Source organism: Pongo pygmaeus, chromosome 7 (assembly GCF_028885625.2).
Source record: "Pongo pygmaeus isolate AG05252 chromosome 7, NHGRI_mPonPyg2-v2.0_pri, whole genome shotgun sequence".
Taxonomy (NCBI): Eukaryota; Metazoa; Chordata; class Mammalia; order Primates; family Hominidae; genus Pongo; species Pongo pygmaeus.
Window position 1 is genome coordinate 79,065,657 of NC_072380.2, and position 26,005 is coordinate 79,091,661.

The 26,005-nt window shown below is 39.4% G+C and overlaps 1 protein-coding gene and 1 pseudogene across 2 annotated transcripts in view; both read right to left on the bottom strand.

The window, feature by feature from the left end:
* Positions 1-26,005, bottom strand: part of PPP1R42 (protein phosphatase 1 regulatory subunit 42) — a 63,804-nt gene that overhangs the window by 11,236 nt on the left and 26,563 nt on the right. For both annotated transcript variants that reach the window (XM_054497574.2, XM_054497575.2), the window contains 2 exons: positions 13,136-13,253; positions 6,753-6,884 (listed from right to left, as the gene is read on the bottom strand). In XM_054497574.2, the coding sequence (XP_054353549.1) occupies positions 6,753-6,884; positions 13,136-13,253 (250 nt within the window). The remainder of the gene's footprint in view (positions 1-6,752; positions 6,885-13,135; positions 13,254-26,005) is intronic.
* On the bottom strand, positions 8,851-10,623 carry LOC129042005 (U4/U6 small nuclear ribonucleoprotein Prp3-like; annotated as a pseudogene).

Sequence of the window (26,005 nt, forward strand, 5' to 3'; positions counted from 1 at the left end):
TGGGATTATTTTCATAATTTCTTTTCAGATAGTTTGTTGCTAATTTATCTATATGACTTTAAACATTGTTTTTGGGCGGGGTGCAGTGGCTCATGGACTTTGGAAGGCCGAGGTGGGTGGATTACTTGAGTTCAGGAGTTCAAGACCAGCCTGGCCAACATGGTGAAATCCCATCTACTAAAAATACAGAAAGTAGTCAGGTGTGGTGGTACACGCCTGTAATCCCAGCTTCTTGGGAGTCTGAGGCAGGAGAATTGCTTGAACCTGGGAGGCAGAGGTTGCAATGAGCTGAGATTGTGCCACTGCACTCCAGCCTGGGCGACAGAGTGATACTCTATCAAAAAAAAAAAAAGATAGTTTTTGTTAGTTGGGGCTCACACTAGATTATAAAGAGATTAATAAGGACTGTTTTGAGAAAATTAAATGGCTAATTTAAAAAAATTTAATTGAGACATAATTGTACATATTTATAGGGTACATAGTGATGTTGCAATACATATAATGTATAGTGATCAAATCAGGGAAATTAGCATATACATCATCTCAAACATTTATCATTTCTTTGTGTTGGCAGCATTCAATATTTTCCTTCTAGCTATTTGAAACTATATATGATTGTTAACTATGGTCATCCTATAGTGCAGGGGTCCCCAACCCCAATGGTCCTGGTCTGTGGCCTATTAGAAACTGGGCCGCACAGCAGAAGGTGAGTGGCAGGTAAGCAAATGAAGCTTCATCTGTATTTACAGCTGCTTTCCATAACTCGCATTACCACCTGAGCTCTGCCTCCTATCAGATCTGCTACAGCATTAGATTCTCATAGGAACACGAACCCTATTGTGAACTGTGCATGCGAGGGATCTAGGTTGTGAACTCCTTATGAGAATCTAATGCCCGATGATCTGTCACTGTCTCCCATTACTCCCAGATAGGATCATCCAGTTGCAGGAAAAAAAGCTCAGGGCTCCCGCTGACTACGTTATGGTGAATTACGATTTCATTATACATTACAGTGCAATGTTAATAGAAATAAAGTGCACAATAAATGTAATGTACTTGTATCATCCCAAAACAACATCCCCCTCCACCACATGGAAAAATTGTCTTCCACAAAACCAGTCCTTGGTGCTACAAATGTTGGGGATAGCCGCTATAGAACTCTAAAGTTTATTCCGCCTATCTGGTTGTAATTTTGTAACCTTTACCAAATGTCTCTCTTCCCTTGCCTTATTCCCTCTGGCCTTCCCAGTCTGTAGTATTCTCGTTCTACTTTTTAATTCTATGAGATCAACTTTTTGGTTTGTTTTTTTTTTTTTTTAGCTTTCACAGATGAGTGAGAACATGCACTATTTTACTTTCTGTTTCTGGCTTATTTCACTTAACATAATGTCCCCCATTTCCATCCGCGCTGTTGCGAATAACAGGATTTCATTCTTATTTATTGTTGAATAGTATTCCATTGTGTATATATACCACATTTTCTTTATCCATTCATCTGTTGGACACTTAGGGCAATTCTGTATCTTGGCTATTGTGAATACTCCTGCAACAAACATGAGGGTGTGGATGTCTCCTTGATACACTGATTTCTTTTCCTTTGGATAGATGGTCAGTAGTGGGATTTCTAGATCATATGGCAGTTCTTCTTTTTTTAATTCAAGGAATTTTTTTTAAATTCAAGGAAAATCTGGTAGTTCTATTTGTAGGTTTTTGTTTTGTTTTACTTTTTTTTCTTTTTTTAGACGGAGTCTTGCTCTGTCACCCAGGCTGAAGTGCAGTTGTGTGATCTCAGCTCACTGCAACCTCCACCTCCCAGGTTTAAGAAATTCTCTGCCTCAGCCTCCCGAAGAGCTGGGATTACAGGCGTGTGCCACCACGCTCAGCTAATTTTTTTTGTATTTTTAGTAGAGACGAGGTTTCACCATCTTGGCCAGGCTGGTCTTGAACTCCTGACCTATGATCCACCTGCCTTGGCCTCCCAAAGTGCTGGGATTACAGGCATGAGCCATCGTGCCCACCCTTGCTTTTTTTTTTTTTTTTTTTTAAGAGACAGGGTCTTGCTCTGTTGTCCAGGCAGGAGTGCAGTGGTGTGATCATAGCTTACTGCAGCTTCAAACTCCTGGACTCAAGCAATCCCCCTGCCTGAGCCTCCTGAGTAGCTGGGACTACAGGTGTGTACTACCACACTGAGCTAATTTTCTTTCTTTCTTTCTTTTTTGAGATGGAGTCTCACTCTGTTTCCCAGGCTGGAGTGCAATGGCATGATCTTGGCTCACCACAACCTCTGCCTTCCAGGTTCAATCAATTCTCCTGTCTCAGCCTCCCTAGTAGCTGAGACTACAGGTGTGCACCACCATGCTTGGCTAATTTTTGTATTTTTAGTAGAGAAGGGGTTTCACCATATTGGCCAGGCTGGTCTTGAACTCCTGACCTCAAGTGATCCACCTGCCTTGGCCTCCAAAAGTGCTGGGATTACAGGCATGAGCCACCTCGCCTGGCCGCTAATTTTAAAAATAATGTTTTTGAAGAGATGGTGTCTTGCTTTGTTGCCCAGGCTGGTCTTGATCTCCTAGTCTCAACTGATACTCTTGCCTTGGCTTCCAAAAGCACTGGGATTACAGTTGTAAGCCACCACGTCCAGCCCCCTATTTGTAGTTTTTTGAGGAACCTCCATTCTGTTCTCTATACTGGTTGTACAACTTTACATTCTCACTAACGGTGTATAAGAGAGCTCCCTTTTCTCTGCATCCTCACCAGCTGTATTAGTCCATTTTCATGCTGCTGATAAAGACATACCTAAGACTTGGGTAATTTATGAAGAAGAAGAGGTTTAATGGACTGACAGTTCCACATGGCTGGGGAGGCCTCACAATCATGGCAGAAGGCAAAAGGCACGTCTTACATGGTGGCAGACAAGAGAGAATGAGAGCCAGGCAAAAGGGGAAACTGCTTATAAAATCATCAGATCTCATGAGACTTATCCACTACCATGAGAACAATATGGGGGAAACCGCCCCCATAATTCAATTATCTCCCACCAGGTCCCTCCCACAACACATGGGAATTATGGAAGCTACAATTCAAGATGAGATTTGGGTAGGGACACAGCGAAACCATATCACCAGCATTTGGTTTTTATTTTTGAGACTTAGTCTCGCTCTGTCACCAGGCTAGAGTGCAGTGGTGCGATCTCAGCTCACTGCCTCCTGGGTTCAAGTGATTCTTGTGCTTCAGCCTTCCAAGTAGCTGGAATTGCAGGTGTGCACAACCACGCCTGGCTAATTTTTGTATTGTCAGTAGAGACAGGGTTTCACCATGTTGGCCAGGCTGTTCTTGAACTCCTGACTTCAAGTGATCCACCCACCTCAGCCTCCCAAAGTGCCGAGATTACAGCCGTGAGCCACTGTGCCTGGCTAGCTGTTGTTATTTTTTGTCTTTTTGTTAATAGCCATCTTAACTGGGATGAGATGACACCTCATTGTGGTTTTGATTTGCATTCCTGATGATTAGGTGATATTGGGCATATCTTTCTTATATTTGTTGGCCATTTGTATGTCTTCTTTTGAGAAATGTCTGTTCGGATCCTTTGCCCATTTAAAAACTGGATTGTTGTTTTTTTGCTGTTGAGATGTTTCAGTTTCTTGTATATTCTGAATAATAATCCTGTCAGATGAATAGTTTACAGATATTTTTCCCATTCTATAGGTTGTCTTTTCACTCTTGATTGTTCCCTTTGCTGTGCAGAAGCTTCTTAGTTTGACATAATCCCACTTGTTTATTTTTGTTCTCGTTGCCTGTGCTTCTGAAGTTCTGTTATAAAATCTTTTCCCAGACCAATGTCCTGGAGCATTTCCTCTGTTTTCTTCTACTAGTTTTATAGTTTCAGGTCTTATATTTAGGTCTTTGATCCATACTGAGTTGATTTTTGCATAGGGTGATAGCTAGGGGTCTAGTTTCATTCTTCTGCATATGGATATCCAGTTTTCCCATCACCATTTATTAAAGAGGAGGATAGCTTGAGCCAAGGATTTCAAGATTAGCTTGGGCAACACAGTGAGACCTCATCTCTACAAAAAATATTTTAAAATTAGCCAGGTATGGTTGCACATGCCTGTCATCTCAGCTACTTGGGAGTTCTGAGGCAGGAGGATCATTTGAGCCTGGGAGATCAAGGCTGTAGTGAGCGGTGATCCAATGTGTGTTCTTGGCACCTTTGTCAAAAATCAGTTGGCTGTAGCTAAGTGGATTGGTTTCTGGGTTCTCTATTCTGTTCTACTAGTCTATGTTTCTGTTTTTATACCAGTACCATGGTGTTTTGGTTACTATAGCTTTGTTGCATATCTTGAAGTCTAGTAGTGTGGTGGCTCTGGCTTTGTTGGTTTTGCTCAGTATTGCTTTGGTCATTAGGGTTCCACACACATTTTAGGATTTTTTTTCTATTTCTGTGAAGAATGTCATTGGTATTTTTATAGGGATTGCATTGTATATAGATTGCTTTGGTTAGTAGAATAATTTTTTTAAGTTGTAAATTTAAACACATATTATTATTTTGTCAAATTTCATTGAAGTTAACAATTAATTAATGTAGTTGTCCCTAAATTAGGAAGAATTTTTGAAATCAGTTAAAATGAAAGAAACTACATTATTTTTAGAATTGGCCCAATTCTGGGGTGAGGGCTGGTATTAAATATTTAAAAAGTGACATCTTTGGTGTAATACTGAAAATATGTAAAATACTAGAATCCTTACCCTAGGTCTAGTTCTGCCCTTCACAGCCAGCCAGGAATGAACAGAGGAAAAATGCCTTCTGACTATTTTAGAAGTTTCAGATCTTGAGAAATTCACATTGCAACACAGTATACTGCAATATACTCATGAGTATATTATCAGCTAAGAAAGCCCCATTCTACTTAATGATTTTCCATAATTTATATTCTTTATTTTTTTCAGATGGGGTCTTGCTCTGTTCCCCAGGCTGGAGTAAAGTGGCACAATCACGCTCACTACAGCCTTGATCTCCCAGGCTCCAGTGATCCTCCTGCCTCAGCCTCCCAAGTAGCTGGGACGACAGGCACATGCCACCATGCCTGGCTAATTTTAAAATATTTTTTGTATAGATGAGGTTTCACTGTGTTGCCCAAGCTGATCTTGAACTCCTAGGCTCAAATTATCCTCCCACCTCAGCCTCCCAAAGTGCTGGAAGTACAGGTGTGAACCACCAGGCTTGGCCCATAGTTCATATTCAGTGAACATGATATGGCAAAATCACTGGAGCTCCATGCATCTCCACCCGGGCTCCTCCTCATGTCAGACACCATGTCCTAGAGTGACAGAGCTCCTAGGATATGCTATCTGTGCATAAAGCCTCACTACAGTGTCCCCATTTCTCTTTTCCTATTTCCCTGGCCTAGCCCCTTCCCTATGTCCTTATCCCTTCCCTTAGTCAGTTGTAGAACAAGAACATTAGCATTCAAACACTATCATGGAAAGGAGGAAGGGGCTCATTGCAATGTCATGGGCTTAAAAATCTGTGGTCAGTTCTTTTTTTTTTTTTTTTTAAGACGGAGTCTTGTTCTGTCGCCCAGGCTGGAGTGCAATGGCGCAATCTCGGCTCACTGCAACCTCCACCTCCCGGGTTCAAGTGATTCTCCTGCCTCAGCCTCCTGAGTAGCCGGGATTACAGGCACCTGCCATCATGCCTGGCTAATTTTTGTATTTTGTAGAGATGGGGTTTCACCATGTTGGCCAGGATGGTCTTGAACTCCTGACCTCAGGTGATCCGCCTGTCTCGGCCTCCCACAGTGCTGGGATTACAGGCATGAGCCACCATGCCCGGCCAGACTAGTCAGTTCTTGGATGCTCCAAAATGAAGATAACTGTTACACATTACTCTTAGTTACATTTTGTTGCGTTAGTTAGGCAAGGGAGGTTGGTATGTCCTTTGTAACACAACTTTAGGTATATTATAATCCAAATTTTCAGGTGTTGGAGTATGTGCATAAGAAGGGAGACAGTCCACAGATGTGGTCGTGATATATTTTTATTTTCTATCCTGATGAAAAAATGTGATTTTTGCACTTTTTTTTTTTTTTTTTTTTGAGATGGAGTTTTGCTCTTGTTGCCCAGGCTGGAGTGCAATGGCGCGATCTCGGCTCACTGCAACCTCCGCCTCCTGGGTTCAAGCGATTCTCCTGCCTCAGCCTCCCAAGTAGATGGGATTACAGGTGGCTGTCACCACACCTGGCTAATTTTTTGTATTTTTAGTAGAGACAGGGTTTCATCATGTTGGCCAGGATGGTCTTGAACTCCTGACTTCAGGTGATCCACCCGCCTCATCCTCCCAAAGTGTTGGGATTACAGGCGTGAGCCACCGTGCCTGGCCTTTTTGCACTGTTACTTAACAAATATACTAGTGGCTTAGGTTTCACAATTTACATAGCTGGTATCATGCACTTTTGCCAGGTATACAATTATACATTTTTCCCCACCCTCGTGGCTGTATGTTTACACAAAACCAAACACAGCTGTTGTTCATAGTGGCTACCATTTACATAAACATTATAGGTGAAATTTCCAATACAAGACAAATTGTACTTATGTACAACTAAGTAAATAAGTTTTTTAAAACCCCATAAAACAACGACAAAAAACTAAACTAAACAAAAACCATTTTATTTGTTGGCATTTTTTTGTTGCCTAGAATATTTCCTTTGCTAGAAGAGCAGTCACCTAATGAGTGACAGAGTGCTTACTTATGAATGAATTGCTTGCATCCTCATTTTTACTGCTCCTTTTTTTGCTGATTTTCTTGGCATCTTTGGATGCTTTCCAATTCATTAGGAATTGTCTTTCTATATTTTTAATTTCTTTTCCATCAAGAAATTCTGGAGAAAAATACATACATTTAAAAAATACAATATATACATATAAACATAAGTCAAAATATGCACTTCTGGTTCAGAGCACAGAAACTTAAGTTACACCATAGACTGAAATAAATTTGTTTTTAAAATACATTATACAGTGCAAGTACTTTTGTTGAGATTTTATTTATAGATTTTTTTCTGATTCCAAAAAGAATATGTGCTTGTTATAAACAGTGGAAATATCATTAAATAAAACATTAAAAGGCTCTGTAATTATTATCCCCCTTCTTTTTTTTTTTCTTTCTTTCTTTCTTTTTTTTTTTTTTTTTTTTTGAGGCAAGGTCTCGCTCTGTCATCCAGGCTGCAGTGCATGGAGTGATCTTGGCTTACAGCAACCTCTGCCCCCTGGGGCTCAAGTGATCCTCCCACCTCAGCCTCCTGAGTAGCTGGGACCACAGGTGTGCACCACCATCCCCAGCTATTTTTTTGTATTTTTAGTAGAGACAAGGTCTTGCCATGTTGCTCAGGCTGGCCTGGAACTCCTGAGCTTAAGCAATCCGCCTGCCTCGGCCTCCCAAAGTGCTGGGATTACAGGCATGAGCCACCGTGCCTGACCATACCCCTTATTATGTTAGTTTATTTATTTATTTTTGAGACAGGATCTCACTCTGTCACCCAGGCTGGAATGCAGTGGCATGATCTTAGCTCACTGCAACCTCAAAACTCCTCAGCTTAAGTGATCCTCTTGCCTTAACCTCCCAAGTAGCTAGAACAATAGCCATGTGCCACCATGCCTGGATAATTACAAACTTTTTTTTTTTTTTAGAGATGGGATCTCACTATGTTGCCCAGGCTGCTCTTGTATTCCTGGCCTCAAACAATCCTCTCACCTCGGCTTCCCAAAGCCCTGGAATTACAGAGATGTGATAGAAATTGCGCTTCATAAATTATACAAATAATTTTTGCATGTTGTAAGACATTTGGAAAACACACAAAAAATAAAAAAATTATTCCCCAATGAGAAATAACCACTGATAACACTTTTGTGTATTTCTTAGCATGTTTTTATTTTCTATATATGTATATAAAATTGGAATCCTCTATTTATATTAGTTTCACATCCTGCTTATTAATATTGTGTTGTGAACATTTCACCATGTTTTTCCTTAAATATGGCTTATGTTTCCTTAATGGCTGGTATTCTGTTGTTTATGGATATATTACAAAATATTGAACAATTCCCTTATTATAGGATATTTTATATTGCCTATATTGTTTCTTTAATTACATGAACACAGATGATCTTCATTTAATAGAAGGATGATTTTTTTCTTCAAAATTTTTTTCTTTCTTTCCATAGGACTCTGCTTGATAGATTTTTTCTAATAAAATTTATGTATAGTAGTTTTGCAAATTACATAGTTTCTCTCATTATCCATGTAATCCACTAGATCCCAGAATGTAGAAAGGATGTAGTAAAATTTATTAGATCACACATTCTTTCAGGGATAATGACAATATTCTGATAAAATATTAGTTGTACTACTGAAAATATTAACACTACCACTTAAACATGAGCCATAATATTGTGTTATACCCAAAGTACAAAACAAAATGTTGAAACAAAGAATATAAACTAGAACCATAGAATCTAGAAGTAAAACTGTCTCCATATCTTATTTCATGTACTTTTTTTTTCACTGAACTAGCTAGTACTCTCCAAATCATAAGAAATTGTCAAACATCTTAGTACTTATAACTTTACAATAAAGGTCATTCTTTTTTATTATTTATTTAAAAAAACTCTTTAATCATATGCACATAAGGGGAATAAAGGGCAACACCAGGCTGACTGGGGAAGGGAGCAAGATATTCTCCCTTTGTCCCAATGTCTGCTTGGCACAGTTCTGAGATCATACAAATGGGAGTGGGTTGGGAAACAGAATAAGTGAGAGGACAAAAGAGACAAAGGCAAGAGGGGAGAGGCAAGGGCTTGCAGTAGTCTCAATCAGTGGACTCTACACAGATTCACTCAGTGCAAGGTCCCAGTAATGTTCAGCCCCATGCTTTCTGAAATGCTCATGAGCTATGTTCTCTGTAGGACACTGTTTAAACTTCATCTCTCCAAAGCTCTGGTCTTTGGCTGTACACTCCCAGAATAGTACACATTTGTTGGTTTTCTTCACACCTTCCTCATTAGATTCCTCATGATCATCTCCCTTTGTGTTAGATGTCTGTTCATCCCACTTTATCCAATGCAGCGTAAGATGCTTAAATTTCTTCTGGGTCTTGGGGCCCCCTTCCACTATTACCACGTTGACACCCTTGTGCAGTACCACCACCCCTGTCAGGTACAGTTGCCCAGCATTGGCCTCAATCTTGAACTTCTTGGCTGGGGTGCTAAATTTCTAACTCCATTTCAATCTTGAACTTCTTGGCTGGGGTGCTCAAATTTCTAACTCCATATACAGATATGTGTACCCCCTGTGAAATGTCTTAAGCTTTTAAATTTTCTTGACCTTTCTCTGTTCTGCTGTGAGTTTTCAGGCAGAGTTGGCCTCTTCATGCCCTTTCTGTCTTTTTGCCATCTGAGCTGTGACATGGGCTTCTACCTTCGTGGGGTCTTGAACAGCTTCTGTTCCTAATACTCGCATCAAATTAGAAATTCTCACTTTGGGTTCTGGAGGAGGCATCAGGCCCAGCCTAACTTTTTCTAGTAGTTCCTTCTGTGCTTCCCTCCTTGTCTGTCTCTGAAGTTTTTTCTGTTCCTTCTTGGTAAAATACACTCCCAGAGTAACTGGTGTGTCATTGTCAACTGGAGGATTGAGCTGGGCTGGATGTTCAACAAGATTTGTGATTCCAAAATAATCTTCTCTCTTGGGATTTTCCTCTGTAAGGTTAAAGCCATTAGGGATTATGTAAGAGTCCCTCCACTCAATTTCAGGGATATCTCCTTCCTTTAGCTCCTTCCTAGGAGCAGTGAGGGCAAGCCTAGTCAAAGTATGGATGTCTGTTTTTTGAGCTGCTTGTGAAATCTCTGCCTGAAGCTTCTCCAGTTGAGCCTTTGTCCTTAATCGCTGAGCAGTCTTATCAAATTTGCCCTTGTCATGGAATTTAAAAGTGTGTTTCTGGCGCTGGGAAGCGACAGTGGAGACTCGGGGTCAAAAAAGGTATTGGACTCCATGTCTTCTGATGGCTTTTCTTTTAGCTGTTGCTTGAAAAGTTCCGTCTGAAGAGGGAACAGCACGAATATTGGCAGGAGTAGACATGCAGCGTGTCAGCTCAATCTCCTTGCCTGTTGCATCTACAACGCACCCTTGCTCATCTAGGATCAGTGGTGTAGGTTTAATTTGGTCTTTTAACTCCCCCTTTGGGGGAGCAATGCCCATGTCATGGAGATTAGCCAGGCCCACCATGTTGGCATTGCTGATGAGTCCTGGCTTCAGTGCCAGCCGGGCTTGGATTCGAGCTTGTAGTTCAGCTGTTTTCCTTGCCTTCTCAATGGCATCATTCATGAAAGTGGCAGCCTGGGAGGGCTGAATAGTGTGGCCAATTGGAAGTCGCTCTGGTTGGGAGGAAGAAGGAGTCTTTGCCTGAGGTGTAGGGGGGCTAATGAAGCGCAGCTGTTTTTTCCTCTCCTCGATTTGTCATTTTGCTGCGTCCATCATCTGTTTGATGTGGAGCTTAGTCAGCATGCCAGGACTCTCTGATGGAGGCCCAGGGATCACCTCTGGCTCTTCTTCCACCTCCTCAAAACAGGGTATTCGCTGCTTCTTTACTCCTGATGATTCCTTGGAGAGCTCAAGAGTCATCACCAAACACCTTCTTTAGCTTTCGTTTTCTGCTTCCGTCACTGCTAGACTTGGAATGCCTAGAGCATCCGCCTTCCTCCTACAGCCTCAGTTTGTCCACAAATAGGGGAGTAGAATCATCAAGAAAAGGTTTCAGATGATCGGCTGCCTTCTTCTTGTCCATGCTCTTCCCCACAGCAGTTCAATGCTGCTGTGACCACTGTAGGCTCTGAGAAACCCAGCACGCTCTTCACTGTTTTCTCACCCACCTTGGAACCTCCCAAAGTGCTGGGATTACAGGCGTGAGCCACCGTGCCCCACCTGACCACTGATAAATTAGGGAGAAAAGGTTAAGAAAGAGTGGCTAATTCTAGTTATCAACGACTGTGAAAGGATCCATGGTTTCAGCTCATCCAGCTCCCTCTTAGTACCATTTTTCAGGAAAAAGAGAACAATAGCTCAAATGGGACTCAATACTGCAGCTCACAAACTTCAGCCCCGAGACGGAGGCCGAAAGTTAAACCGGAACCAGAAACCTTCTGACTGCCCTAGGCCTATTGTCCCTATCGCCACGGCAGCTGCCACGCCTTTGTCTCCCAACACGTGACCAGAGTGGGCCGGGCCGCCAATTCGTGCAGCCATTTTTGCCACTTTCCTGGAGGCAGAGCGCATGCGTCGCAGAACCGAAAAGTTTCCCTGAGCAAGTTGATTGCTTTCTGTTTCCCGGATTAAGCCTATTTCTGCCAAGTTAATGTCTTTAACTTCCTGAAGCGGAAATTAGGCTACTTGCAGTTTTCCTCATATGGAGAATAAGTGCGCAAAAGTAAACTTCTGCTAGAACGAAGAGTGAGGCTTCTGCATTTGTGCTCAAACATAGCCTTTCTGATAGAAAGTAAATCCTTTCACAGTCGTGATAACTAGAATTAGCCATCCCTCCTTAACCTTTTCTCCCCAATTTAACAGTGGTGTCAGGCTGGGCCGGTGGCTCATGTCTGTAATCCCAGCACTTTGGGAGGCCAAGGCGGGTGGACCACTTGAAGTCAGGAGTTCGAGACCAGCCTGGCCAACATGGTGAAACCCCGCCTGTACTCTAAAGGTCATTCTTTGATGCTCAGTTTTTCCAGCCACTTATATTTATTGATGTCTTTCCAGATCTATTTTTATTAATAATTATATAGCTTGTTAGTATATTTTTGGATGAGATATATGTAATCAATACATACTTTAAAAAATACTATAAAGATAAGGAATGAAAATTCCAAGTCTTTTATTGTAATCTCTTTTCCCTCACGTTAATGTCCCAAACAGAGCTGAGGAATGACTAGGAAACTATGCCTCCGTTAACCTGTCTCCATCTCATTTTTAGCAAATGATCTTTTTTTTTTTTTGAGACATTGTCTCACTTCATCCCCCAGGCTGGAGTGCGATGGCGTGATCTCGGCTCACTGCAACCTCCGCCTACTGGGTTCAAGCGATTCTCCTGTCTCAGCCTCCCGAGTAGCTGGGATTACATGTGCACACTGCCACCCCCGGCTATTCTTTTGTATTTTAGTAAAGATGAGATTTCACCGTGTTGCCCAGACTGGTCTCGAACTCCTGACCTCAGGCAATCCACCTACCGCGGCCTCCCAAAGTGCTGGGAACACAGGTGTGAGCCACCGCGCCCGGCCTCAGATGTTCTTATTTGAAGTTAATAGGTGTGAACATGGTTCAAGACTGGGAGCCAGGTAATGAATTCAAGATTATAGAACTATGAGATTTATTTCATTTTAATAAGTTGATCTCAATACAAAATTTGCTTCCACTCATGCTAAGTAAACCAAATATGTGGATTGTTACTCTATTTGGTGAGGACTGGGTAACCTAAAAAACATAAAATGACTCCCATAGCCTTCGTGAGAAGTCACTGCCTGTCTTTCTGATGCTGTGTCACTTGGTCACTATTAATCGAGTGTTTTTGTCCATTTCCCCCAGTATGGTGCACATTCAGGAATGTTATTCGTAAGGATCTCATAAAGGGTCTCCTCACCCAGCTCTCCTATCAAACGAAAGGGATTCCTGTGTGTTCTTAGGGTAACATTTGGCAAATGTCAAGCAATGAAAACTTTGATCAATTTTATCTACAGAACCAAAAGCTAAGGAGTCTCTTGGGATCATCAAAAGATTTGTGCCAACGAAAGTTTGGCAAAAGGTCAGCAAGTTCTACCCATTTATGACTAACCATTTTTATTGGTAATAGCAAAATATCCTCCTTAAGGAATAAGTATCAGGTGCTTTAATTACTTCTGAACAGCAGATGTTTTTCATGCTTTATTTGTCAATTTTAACTTTTGCTCTTATTCAAAATATTGAATTTAAAGTTGACAATTTTCACAGATCCAGATGTCAGATTTATATTTCTGAAAGCTTGCTGGTAAAATAACTAAAAAGTTAACTAGGTGTCATTCTCTTAAAAATTATATTAATATAAATATGTACCCAGTGATTTGGACACTAATATCAGTCTGTCCCTGTATTTTGGTTTGAGACAAACAGGATTTCCATGTAGATCAATTTTCCATAGCTTCATCAACTTGTTCAGTAAAAACTCCAAATCCTATAATTAGAGAAGAAAAAGCAAAGCACAAGCATTTCATATTTACCAATACTTCTAGCATGTCAATTATTGTTTTTAAAAGTAATTACTGCTTTCATGGAGTTCTAGCTCAGAGCCAGGTACTTAGAAGGTGCATAATAACTAAATTTTGAATAAAACAATCTATACTGATAATAGAAGGCACTGAAGATGAGGCAAAAAAATGAGGTCCTAAGTTGAGGGCCACACAACTGTTCTCTGTCATACTCCCTTAAATGGCCCCCACTGCAGCTCAGAAAAAACTTTTTCCTGCAGAAGATGCCCTGTTCTTAGTGTAGCTCATAGAAGTTTACAGATTAGGTAATTAAGGGGTAGTGAGTAAGCAGTCCCTTGTGATTGTAAGGAATGTGTGTTGTTGCTTTTTATTTTACAAAGAATGCATATTCATTTTTTAAGTGTTAAAAAAAACACAAAAAACAAACACCTACCAAAGGGAAAAATGGAAGAAGGGGGGAAAAAAATCATTTGTGTGCTTATCATGCAAAGATCACTTTTAATATGTTGTTATGTATCCTTCTAATCTTTTTTGAGCATAGGGACTTTTGGGAGGGTACATATTTTTAATTGTCATAATTGTACTGTGAGTACAATTTTGTTTTACATTATATCATAAATATTTGCATGTTTTTATAGCTTATAAGAAGAAAATCAGCTAACTGATAGTTCAAGGAATAATAAAGTTATTCCATGGTCTACAACCCAAATAAATGTGAGGAAAACAGATTAACGGAACTTAAGAACTAACTGTCTCAGTTTGCTTTTTTCACAGCATCTTTGTCCCTATTTGGGTTTCTTTTCCTATCCAGTGTCACTCTTTCCTCAGTACCTTGTCTGTTATGTCTTGCTTTCTCCCCTTCCCTGCTTTCTAAAAAGTGTATTTTATCTTAACTACTATTTAATGAAAATGAAGTACACTTTGAGTATTTCTTATATGTGGCCAAAGTTCTGTTCTTTATTTTTCTTTATTTTTTGTTCTTTATTTTTGATATCAGATACATTTAATCTGTAATGAATTGCTCAACAAAAGTAGTGCACATAGCTTGGCTGTTGTGAATATTGCTGCAAAGAACATGGGAGTGCAAAGAACATGGGAGTGAAAATAGTAATTTCACTTCCTTTGGATATATACCCTAAATTTAGTCTGCGCTAGACTTTGAGGGATTCCAATAAGTAATTTATGTGAAAATATAAGACATTGTTTTTTTAAAAAATAAGGCAATCCTAAACTTCCTGGCACTGCTGCTTACTGTGTGACCTTAGGCAAATATATGTCTTCATCTATAACTTGAGGTTAATTAAGATTAGTTGCCATGGCATATAAAGTGCCTGGAACAAAGAAAGTAATGAATGTGTCAGTTCTCTGCCTGTTTGCCTGCCCTGCTACCTCTTAACTAATTCCCTTTCTCTTAATTTTTGTCAACAGAGAGCGAAAACATTTTAAGTAAGGAAGAAGAAACTTCTTGACCTATTGACAAATAAGTAGTTGACTTTTTATAAGAAAGTTATCTTCATAAATTATAACTTCAGCCTTCAGTTCTGGGCTCTGGAATATGCCTTCTCCAACAGCATTTGTTTGGCAGTGTTTAATAGAGCCATAACTATCTTATTTTATGTGAGAGGTACATTGTATTTCTCTTACTCTAAAAACCTATAAGGAAGGGATTATGCATCACATTTTTTACAGTGTTGAATGCGATGCCCATCATCTAAAAGTTAATAAGAACACTTAGAGAACGTTAAATTAATATAGATAAAAAGAGTGCTTAGAGTTTTGTTAATTGTTCTTTACTTGATAAATGACCTTCAACATACTCCCTCCAGTGTATGTTTATTTAAGACTAAACTAATCCTGTGCTGAAATACGATTACCCTTTGGATACGCTCTGGTTGTTCATTGCCTTCCTGTCTTTAATAAAAAGCTTTCACTTTCCTGCTCTTCAATAAGTTACTAAAGGAAGCAGACACTTTTCTGGACAGTCTCTATTTGATAAATGATCATGTCATGCTATCACTTAGAGGAGTGCTGCAAAATACTAAGGAGCAAATTCTATTTCCCCTGCAGGGCTGATGCCTAAGCTCCTGTATAGGCATCTGCAGCACAGCAATGCTCTCTCTACCATTAATGATGACCGCTGATGAACCTGTATTTGACCAGCATACTCCAATCTTTATCGGAAATGTCTGGACCAGCCGTCCTTACTAAATCTAAAGACAGCCATTTGTCATCCTTCTGACTGCCTGTCATCATCTGCCTGGGAAAATCTATAATTTTTGGCTTGTTCCTGACTCAACTGTGCAATGAATAAATTTATCTTTGGGTCACTCTGCTTGTCAGGATCAATATTGAGCAGAGGTTGAATAAATTAGAAACTGAGAAAACATGACAGGCCGTAGAAGTTTGTTCATTTGTGTCTTATAAATCAGATATTTAGTTCATATAAGAGGCAAACATGTCAAGTTTTTTATTTCCCTCATTCATACTGAAGATTCTATACCTCATGATAAATGGTCATCAGAAAACCAATGAAGTAAATCACTAATATATCTGACTTTGAGATGAACTTTTCAGATCATTGTATTGATTTAGCAAACTTTACAGACTTAAAAACTGTAGGTAAAGATTAAACTTTTTTTTGTTCTTCAAGTTTTATACATTATTGGAGCCATGATATTTATTTGACTTAATAGTGTCAGCAAGCTATATAATGCTGGCCCTAGTGAAGGTCATGGCTCTACTTAGCCTCATCAGGCTACTTGTACAAATGCAAACGTTTTATTGTAAATTGTTGTTAAAGTATCTAATAATTTTTATACATTGATGAATATCTGTTTAAAGGAGGTACAGGAAGAACATGCAAAGACATGTTAACCAAAAGTAAATGTCATTTAAACTAGAGCCCTGTAAGTTAAAGGAGTTTCTACACTATGGAGTATTGTTTGGCCTAAAACCTCTCTTTCACCTTCTCTTCAGTGGTTGACATTGCCACCAATTTTACTGAGGAGAAGTGGGTCATCCGTCCACCAAGTTTTCTCAGTTATCTGCCTTTGATTTCACACTTCCTTTTTCATTCTTCTTTTCCATTTTTCTCAGCAAAGGAAGAGTCACACCTCTTTCCCCAGGTTAAGTAGTTCTTTTGATCGCAGCCTTTTCTTCTTGGGATCTTCTCTCCCTTCCATTTCCATTTCCAATATCTCCCTCTTATCTGGATTTTATTTTGTCTCTTACCTACCATTGCCAAACTTCTTGAAGACTGATCCGGACTAATGCTTCTCAAACTTTCATGTGCTTAAGAATCCTGAGTGATCTTATTTAAATGCAGGTTCTGATTTGTTAGGTCTGAGACAGAAGCTGAGATTCTGCATTTCTGCTGCTGCTGCTGGTCTAGGTCCCCACTTGGAGTTTGCCTAGTCTACTGCATGGTTATAGTGTGGATAACAGCTGGTTGCTTCTTCAACCACTGGGCACTCCTGCAATCTGCTGCCACTGAAAAGGCATTGCTAACCTTATCACTGATCCACACATTGCCAATCACATACTTTCCCAGTCTCAATTCTTTGGAATATCGTACCCTGGTCACCACTCCCTTCATGGCTTTGTGATTCTATGTTCTTGCATGGATCCTTCATGAATCTCTGACTCCACAAGTAACAAACCTCTGACTACAGAAATCTCCAATGTATGAAAAGGCTGTTTCATACATTGGGGAAAACTCTATTAAAGTTTCCACCATCTCTCACTTCCTAACTAACCTGGTCTCTTCCAGTCTGTTCTTCATATTGTAGCCATGTGGATCTTTTCAAACCGCTAATCTCAGCCACATACCAAGAACTGAACATCTAACTAATAAAACATCTAACTAATAGAAGCAACTACTAATAAAACATCTGACTAATAGAACATCTAACTAATAAAAGCAATGCTATAGGAACATCTATGCAGTGACAGTCTTCCCCATAATGCATCAGCATGTTTCCAGAGAGCGAGAGCTCTCACTGGGGAGCAGGAGCGTATGTCCTTGGTGGGAGAACCTTGGGGACCAATTCACTTGATTCCTTTTCTATCATCTATGTTTATTCCTTTCAAACAGTGTTTGTTTCCCTTCCCTGGACCACAGCAGAATGTAAAATCACAGCTAGAAAAAAGTTTGCCTCCTGTAACCCATTGCCTTCTCTATTTATACTTAGACCCTTTATAGAAAAAGATTGGCCACATTTATGATAATAGTCAAACTTCTGTTACCCTAAAGAAAGAGAGGTCATCTATTCACAAGAGGAAGAACCAAATTATGTGGGAGGCCAAGCTGAGCATTTCTTTGTACTCTCTCCCCTCCCAACTATAGGCAATTTTGTCGATGATAGTAGGTTTAGTGACCACTTAATATGCTGAAGATTCACATTTATGTATCCTCTGAGCTCTGGCCTCATATGTCCAATTATGTACTTGACATTTTCTCTGGAACATTTCAAAGGTACTTCAAACCCTACATTACCAAAACTCATGATGTCTCAAACTTGACTCTTGACTTCTTTATTTCTCATTGTGCAAGGCAAGAAGCCCAGGAATCACTCTTGACCTCTCCTTCTCCCATGCTCCCTATATCCAACGCACAACCAGGTCTTATCCACTTTACTTCCTCAACAGCTCTCCAATCTGTCCACTCCATTTCCATCCCTACCTTATTAAAGTTTCCATCATCTCTCACTTTGTAACTAGCCTGGCCTCTTCCAGTCTGTTCTTCACACTGTAGCCATGCAGATCTTTTCAAACCGCTAATCTTCAGTTACTTCACTCCTGGCTTAAACACCTCCATTGGCTCCTCATTGTTCTTAGGATAAAGACAAAACTCTCTTTCATGCCTATGTGGCCCATCTACCCACTGGCCTCTGCACTATGTTCCACCTTCATTATCTCAGCTTCTTATCCCTCATATTTGCCATGCTCCAACCTGCCCCAGGACCTTGGCACATGCTGTTTTATTTGCCCGATAAGTGTTTCTTTTCTCTCAGAGCTCAGCTATCCCTTCCTTGGAGAAGCCTTTAGTGACCTCTCTAACTAGGACAGATCCCTCTCTTATAATAGGCTCGCAGAGCCACATACTTCATTTTTGTGGTACTTGTGCAATTTTATATTTGTTTTGGGATGATTATGTGCTTAATGTTTCTCTTCCCCTGAATGTTGAGAATTCCTCAAGGCCAGGGATCATATCTGTTTTCTGCTTACTCTTGTGTCCCCCATTGTCTAGCAAGTACTGCCACATAGTAGGTGTTTTCAATGAATGTATAAGAGATGAATGAATAAATGAATGAATGAATGAATGAACAAGAGAGGGGCAGGTGACCTAAGGCTAGAAGCAGGATAGGAATTATAGGGAGAAATAAGATGGAACCATTTTTGAAGAAGTTGCTAATTAGAGGTGCTGCAGACATGGAAAGAGAGAGAAAAGAAAGACTATCTTCTCTTTTATTCTGTTTCCTCCTCTGTCCCTTCGCTCCATTTATATATCCTCCTGTATAGAAGTCCCTGCCCTGGACCAGTTTTGGATTAAGGAATAGCAGAGATGAAGGCAGAGTTAGAGAATCTTGGTGGTAAGGAGTCCTTGGCAGTTGTGGGTCTAAAGATGTGAGGAGAGGAGAGGAGAGGGAATGAAATCTCAAGCACCAGGAGGGCCAAAAGTTGCTTGGCTACCCAGCTTCTTACAGGTCTATATCCTGTGCCTCAGCCTCTAATGCAGCCACTCCCTTGTGGCTCTAGGACCCTCAGTAAGCTAGGGCATGGCATTGTTTCAGAATGCCTATATTTCCCGGAAACCCAGTTCTCTCTTTTCTTTCCACAGAGCTCAAGAATTTCAGTCCCTTGGTAGCACTTTTCCTTGCTACATGTGTTCCTTTAAATATCTTCCTTTCTCACTGCTCAAACAAGAATCTTGGTTGAAAGATCCCATCCTAAGGGATCATTATTTTTTCATATTTTCTTAAAGCAGTCACTTACAAAATGTGTCTTCTATGCCAAAAGATATATAAATTCAGTTTGATGGAACAAGACTACAAGAAGACAATTTGTAAATACACACAAATTACTAACATGTTTTAGTTTATAATACTTCGCAAAAATCTGTCTGCAATATTGATTAACAGGACTTTCATAGTATGGAGTAATCTATTACAATATTTATAATAATACAATGAGTGTGACTAAGGTTCCTTTTAAAAACACATTTGAATATTAATTTTAAATTTTGAATTTTTACTTTTAGAGATAATGGTAAATTATCAGCAAAAGTAATAACTTTAAAATGATCATTTCCTGTGTAAGAACTACACTAGTTATTTCCTGTATTTTCTGTAGGCACACTTAAGAAACTTATATCCATATAAAAGCAGCTGCTCTAAGTGCTGAAAACCTTGGGTAATTACAGTGGTTTTGTTAGGATTCTCTAATGATGTCTATTTCTTTTTCCCCATGGCACAAAGCTGTCTGTTGCTGACGATTCAGGATGGATGTCAGTGACCTCGTATATGGCATGAGAGATTTTTCGCCTATAGCACAGGGTTTGATGTCAGTAGCTTTTGGACAATGTCAGTGAACAAAAAGAAGGAAAAAATTAAAGCCAAATATAGAGATGCTGACCCCAGGAATACATAACAGAAAAACGAGTTAATATTCTGATGCTAGGCTTCAACATGTCCTTTGACTAAGGCTTCAGAAGATTATTTAAAACGAACCACAAAAAGCACATTTAAAACATATTCTGGGCAATGTCTATATTCAGAATGCCAAGAAGCTGTGTCCAGGCATTTTTAATTGTTGTGTCTTCATGGTGGAAGTAAAAGAACTTAAGATTTTATTCTTACTCCTTGGATATCTTCACTTTATGGGAGGAAAAAGCAACTTTTGGTATATACCAGCAGCTGGAACTCAGTGAATGGTTTGCATTCCTTCTCTAGAATATTTTGTTGTGCCCTTCTTCATTCGTTCTATAAACATATAGTAGGTGCCTGTTATGTGCCAAGCACTGGGCTGGGCTCTGGGTAACCCTGAAGTAAATAAATCAAAATTCCTTGCATTCAAAGCTACTCAGTCTAATGAGGGATATGGTGATACACAATAACAAGGTTATATTAATCAAGTTTCCTCACCAACCATTCTCTATTTAAATTATGTTAAAAAATTAAAATGAGATAATCAACACAGTTAAAATATCAAATAAGATCACAGGGTTTATAACAAAACTTAAAGAGTAGTCAGGGCTTATAACAAAACCACTTTCAACTTCTTCAGCTATTTCTACACACATTTATGTCCACATTTCTAAATAACAATGGCTATTTTTGATTTTTAAATCTTAAATATTTATCTACTAAATTTCTACTATGAAAGATGATGATTTAATTCTCATAAGTACTACCTCCAACCCCTACTACACTTCCCTTCTCCCACTATGTCAGTAGAGTTATACTAACATTGTTAATTAATTTTCACTGAGTGTATTATTATTATTATTATTTGAGACAGAGTCTCACTCTGTCACCCAGGCTGGAGTGCAGTAGTATGATCATGGCTCACTGCAGCTTTGACCTCCCAGGCTCAAGCGATCCTTCCACTGAAGCCTCCCGAATGGCTGGGACTCAGGCATGTACCACCATGCCTGTCTAATGTTTCTGTATTTTTTGTAGAGATAGGGTTTCACCATCTTTCCCAGGCTGGTCTCGAACTCGTGAGCTCAATCAATCCTCCTGCCTTGGCTTCCCAAAGTGCTGGGATCACAGATGTGAGCCACTGCACCTGACCAAGTTTCAGTGACTGTATTATTAAGCTCAATTAAGTATTCTTCACAGCTAAACTACATAGTACACTAGGATTGCTTCTTCTTTTCCCTAGAGTTAAAAATTGCCTAATTTCTTAGTTTTCTGTGTACTTAACCACAGTTCAGTCTGTTGCAACATGGGCTGGGTGCCTTCTAGCCTACAGTACAGCTGCTGTCCTAAGACTTACCTTTACTTCTGTGAATTTCCTTAGCTTTTCTACTGTTTCCTAGATACCATGTCTTCCCTTTTCCTAGTTTACTCTCCTGTTTAGGTGGAATACTCAATTTTTATGGGTCGTGCTTTTTGTGTTCTTTTAAAGAAATCTTTATTTTTTTCTAGAAGTTTTATATTTTAGCAGTTAAATTTGAATATGATCCATTTTGAGTAAATTTTTGTGCATGGGGTAAAGGGTGAAGGTTCACTTTTTCTATTTGGATATCCAGTTGTTCCACCATTTGTTGAAAACATTATCCTTTCTTCCATTGAAATATTGGAATTTTTGGCTGGGCGTGGTGGCTCACACCTGTATTTCTAGCACTTTGGGAGGCTGAGGCAGGTGGATCACTTGAGGTCAGGAGTTCAAGAAGAGCCTGGCCAACATGCCGAAACCCTGTCTTTACCAAAAATATAAAAAATTGGCTGGGCGTGGTGGCACGCGCCTGTAATCTCAGCTACTTGGAAGGCTGAGGCAGAAGAATTGCTTGAACACAGGAGGCGGAGGTTGCAGTGAGCTGAGATTGTGCCACTGCACTCCAGCCTGGGCAACAGAGCGAGACTCTTAAAAATCAGTTGACTCTATGTGTGAGTTTATTTATAAACTGTTCTGTTTCCTTAATCTTCATGGCCACCCTATGTCAATGCCACCTTGTCTTGATTATCGTAACTTTAAAGTTGTGAAATCAGGTAGGGTAAGTCTCCAAATGTATTTTATTTTATTTATTTTATTTTTGAGAAAGGATCTCACTTTGAAATCCAGGCTGGAGTGCAGTGCCATGATCATGGCTCTCTGCTGTCTCAACCTCCTGGGCTTATGAGATCCTCTCACCTCAGCCTCCTGAGTAGCTGGGACCACAGGCATGTTCCACCACACCCACCTAATTAAAAAAAAGAGTGATTCTCTAGCCTCAGACTCCCAAAGAGCTAGGATTACAGATGTGAGCCACTGTGCCTGGCTTTTTTTTTTTTTTCCCCCAAGAAACACGGTCTCACTTTGTTGCCCACGCTAAAGTACAGTGGCACAATCATGGCCCACTGTAGCCACGACCTCCAGGGCTCATGCAGTCCTCCCACCTCAGCCTTTTGGGTAGCTGGTACTATAGGCCACCATTCCCAGCTAATTTTTTTTAAAAAAACATCTTTTGGAGAAGGGGTCTTGCTATATTGCCCAGGCTGGTCTCAAACTCCTAGGCTCAAGCAATCCTCCTGCCTCATCCTCCCAAGGTACTGGGATTTTAAGTATGAGTTACCATGCCTGTAATGGTTTTACCAATTGGTTCTTTTTACGCCCTTTCTTATAAATTTTAGGATTGATTTGACAATTTCTAAGAGAAAAGAATCTGAGATATTGATTGGGATTATGTTGAATGTATAGGTCAATTGAAAAGGAATTAGCACTTTAAGAATACAGAGCCTTCAACCATGCATGTGTAGGGGCAGGCAGTATATGAGAAATCTCTGTACTTTCTTTTCAATTTTGCTATGAACCTAAAATTAATCTAAACAATAAAGTCTATTAAAATAAAAAAATCAAAACCAGAAAAAAGTCTATTAAAACAAAAAATCAAAACCAGAATACAGTCTGCTAATACACGAAAATGGTATCTCTCCATTTATGTAGATCTTCTTTAATTTTTTCCAATATTTTGTGTTTTTATTTTACAGCTCTTGCACATAGTTTCAAAAATGTATCCCTAAGTATTTTATGTATCTTGATGAAGTTATAAATGCCATTTAAAAAAAATGCATTTCTAGTTGTTCACTGCTAGTCAATGGAAATACAGTTACGTTTAGCATATTGACCTTGCCATTAAGCATATGGCTTTGCTAAATACACTCCATAAGTTCTAATAGCTTTTTGCAGATTTCTTATCATTTTATATGTACCCAATCACATAGTCTGCAAATAAAGAACATTTTGTTTCTTCTTTCTCAAGCAATGTCATTTGTTTCATTTTTTGGCCTTATTGCACTGGCTAAGACAGGTGCAACTCTAAAGTTGAGTAATGTGGTATAGCAAACATCCTTCCTTTATTCTTAATCTTAGGGAAAGCATTCAATCTTTCATCATTAAGTATGTTGTTATGTAGATTTTATATAGATGCCTATTATCAGGTTAAGTTCCTTTCTATTTACAGTTTGCTGATAATTTTTAAAATCATACATGGTGCTGAATATAATGCATTTTGTGCATCTATTGAGATGATCATATAATATTTCTCCTTTATTCTGTTTGGTGAATTACATTGATTTATTTCTGAATGCCAAAACAATCTTGCATTCCTGAGATAAGCCTCACCTGGTCATTGTGTGTTATCTTTTTATATATTGCTGGACTTGATTCGCTAATATTTTAGTAGGGATTTTTGCTTCTCTGTTCATAGGGTATATTGCTCTTTAGTGTTCTTGTAATATTGCTGGTTTGATAACATGAGTTGGGAAGTAGTCCCTGCTTCTCTGTTTTCTTTCTTTTTTCTTTCTGAGACAGGGTCTCACTTTGTTCCCCTGGCCAGCTGGAGAGCAGTGGCATGATCTCAGCTCACTGCAGCCTCGACTTCCCGGGTTCATGCGATCCTCCCACCTCAGCCTCCTGAGTAGCTGGGACTACAGATGGGCACCACCATGCCTGGCTAATTTTTTTTCTTTGAGATGGAGTCTCACTCTGTTGCCTAGGCTGGAATGCAGTGGCATGATCTCAGCTCATTGCAACCTCCGCCTCTTGGGTTCAAGAGATTCTCCTGCCTCAGCCTCCCAAGTAGCTGGGATGACAGGCATATGCCACCACACCCAGCTAATTTTTGTATTTTTAGTAGAGACGGGGTTTCGCCATGTTGATCAGGCTAGCCTCGAACTCCTGACCTCAGGTGATCCTCCTGCCTTGGCCTCCCAAAGTGTTGGGATTACAGGCATGAGCCCTGGCTAATTTTTGTATTTTTTGTAGAGATGGGGTCTCCCCACGTTGCCCAGGCTGGGTTTTGAACTCCTGAGCTCAGGAGATCTGCTCAGCTTGGCCTCCTGAAGCGCTAGGATTACAGGCATGAGCCACTGCACCTGGCCTTGCTTTTCTATTTTCTGAAAGTGTTTGTGTAAGATTGGTATCATTTCTTTCTTGTGTGATAAAGTGCATCAGTGAGGTTATCTGGTCTTGGAGTTCTCTTTGTGGTGAGGTTTTTATTTGTGAAATACGATGTATTTAATAGATACAGAGCTATTCAGACTTTCTGTTTCTTATGTCAGTTTTGGTATTTACGTCTTGCAAGGAATATGTTTTTAACTAAGCTGCCAACTTTATGGCATAAAGTTCTTTACAACATTCCCTTCTTATCCTTTTAACTGTAGTGACATATTTTTCATTCCAGATATTGTTAATTTGTGTTTTCTCTGTTTTCTTGAACAGTCTAGATTGTTTATTAATTTTATTAATATTTGCAAAGAACCAGCTTTTGGCATCATTGATTTTTCTCTAATGGTTGCCTGTATTTCTATTTCATTAATTTCTGCTGTTATTTTCCTTATTTCCTTCTTTCCTTCCTTTTAATTTCCTTCCTTCAAATTTAATTTGAATTTAATTTACATGTATTTTTCTTGCTTCTTGAGGTACAAGATTAGAGCATTGTTTCAATTTTTCTTCATCTTAAATTTATTATCATTATTGTTTGTATTTTTCCCTCATTCTTGTTGTCATTTTATAATTTTTTTCTTTTCTACTATAATCGTTCAAAGCTATAACTTTCCCTCTAAGCATTACTTTACTGTATCCCACAAATTTTCAAATGTTTTGTTTTCATTTTTATTCAGTTCAAGTATTTTCTAATTTTCTTTGTGATTTCTATGGACTTTGTTTCATTCATATGGATTATGTTGATAATTTTGTTTTTTGAGATAGGGTCTCACTCTGTTGCCCAGGCTGGAGTGCAGTGGTGTGATCTCAGTCACTGCAGCCTCCACCTCGTAGGCTCAAACGATCCTCCCAACTCAGCCTCCTGAGTAGCTGGGACTACAGGTGTGCACCACCATGCCTGGCTAATTTTTGTATTTTTAGCGGAGACAGGGTTTCACTATGTTGCCCAGGCTGGTCTTGAACTCCTGGGTTCAAAAATTCCACCTGCCTCAGCCTCCCAAAGTGATAATATTACAGGCGTGAGCCACTGCACCCAGCTCTAAATATTCTAACTCTTATTTTAAGGTAGAATGTTCTATAAGAGTAAATTAGATCAAGTTGGTTGGTTATGTTATACCTATCTTTTATATCATTACTGGTTTATTTTCTGCTTGTTCTATCAACTAATGCAAGAGAAATGTTGAAATCTCTGTTATAATTATGGATTTGTCCATTTCTTTTACTTCTGTGAATTTTTACTTCATGTAGTTTGTAATTCTATTGCTAGGAGCATAACTTTGAGGATTGTTATGTTTTCTTAAAGAATTGGCACTTTTTATCATTATAAATTTTCCTTATATATCTCTGGTAATATTTCTTGTCCTAGAATCTATTTTATTTTATATTAATGTAGCCATTTCATTTTTCATATGATTTGTGTTTGCAGTATATTTTTTCATAATTTTATTTTTAACTCACATATCTTTATATATAAAGTGTGTTTCTTCCAGAGAGTACCACTGGATTTTTTTTTTTTTTTAAAGCATAAATAACAAGACCCAGGCTGCTCTCAAACTCCTGGGCTCAAGTG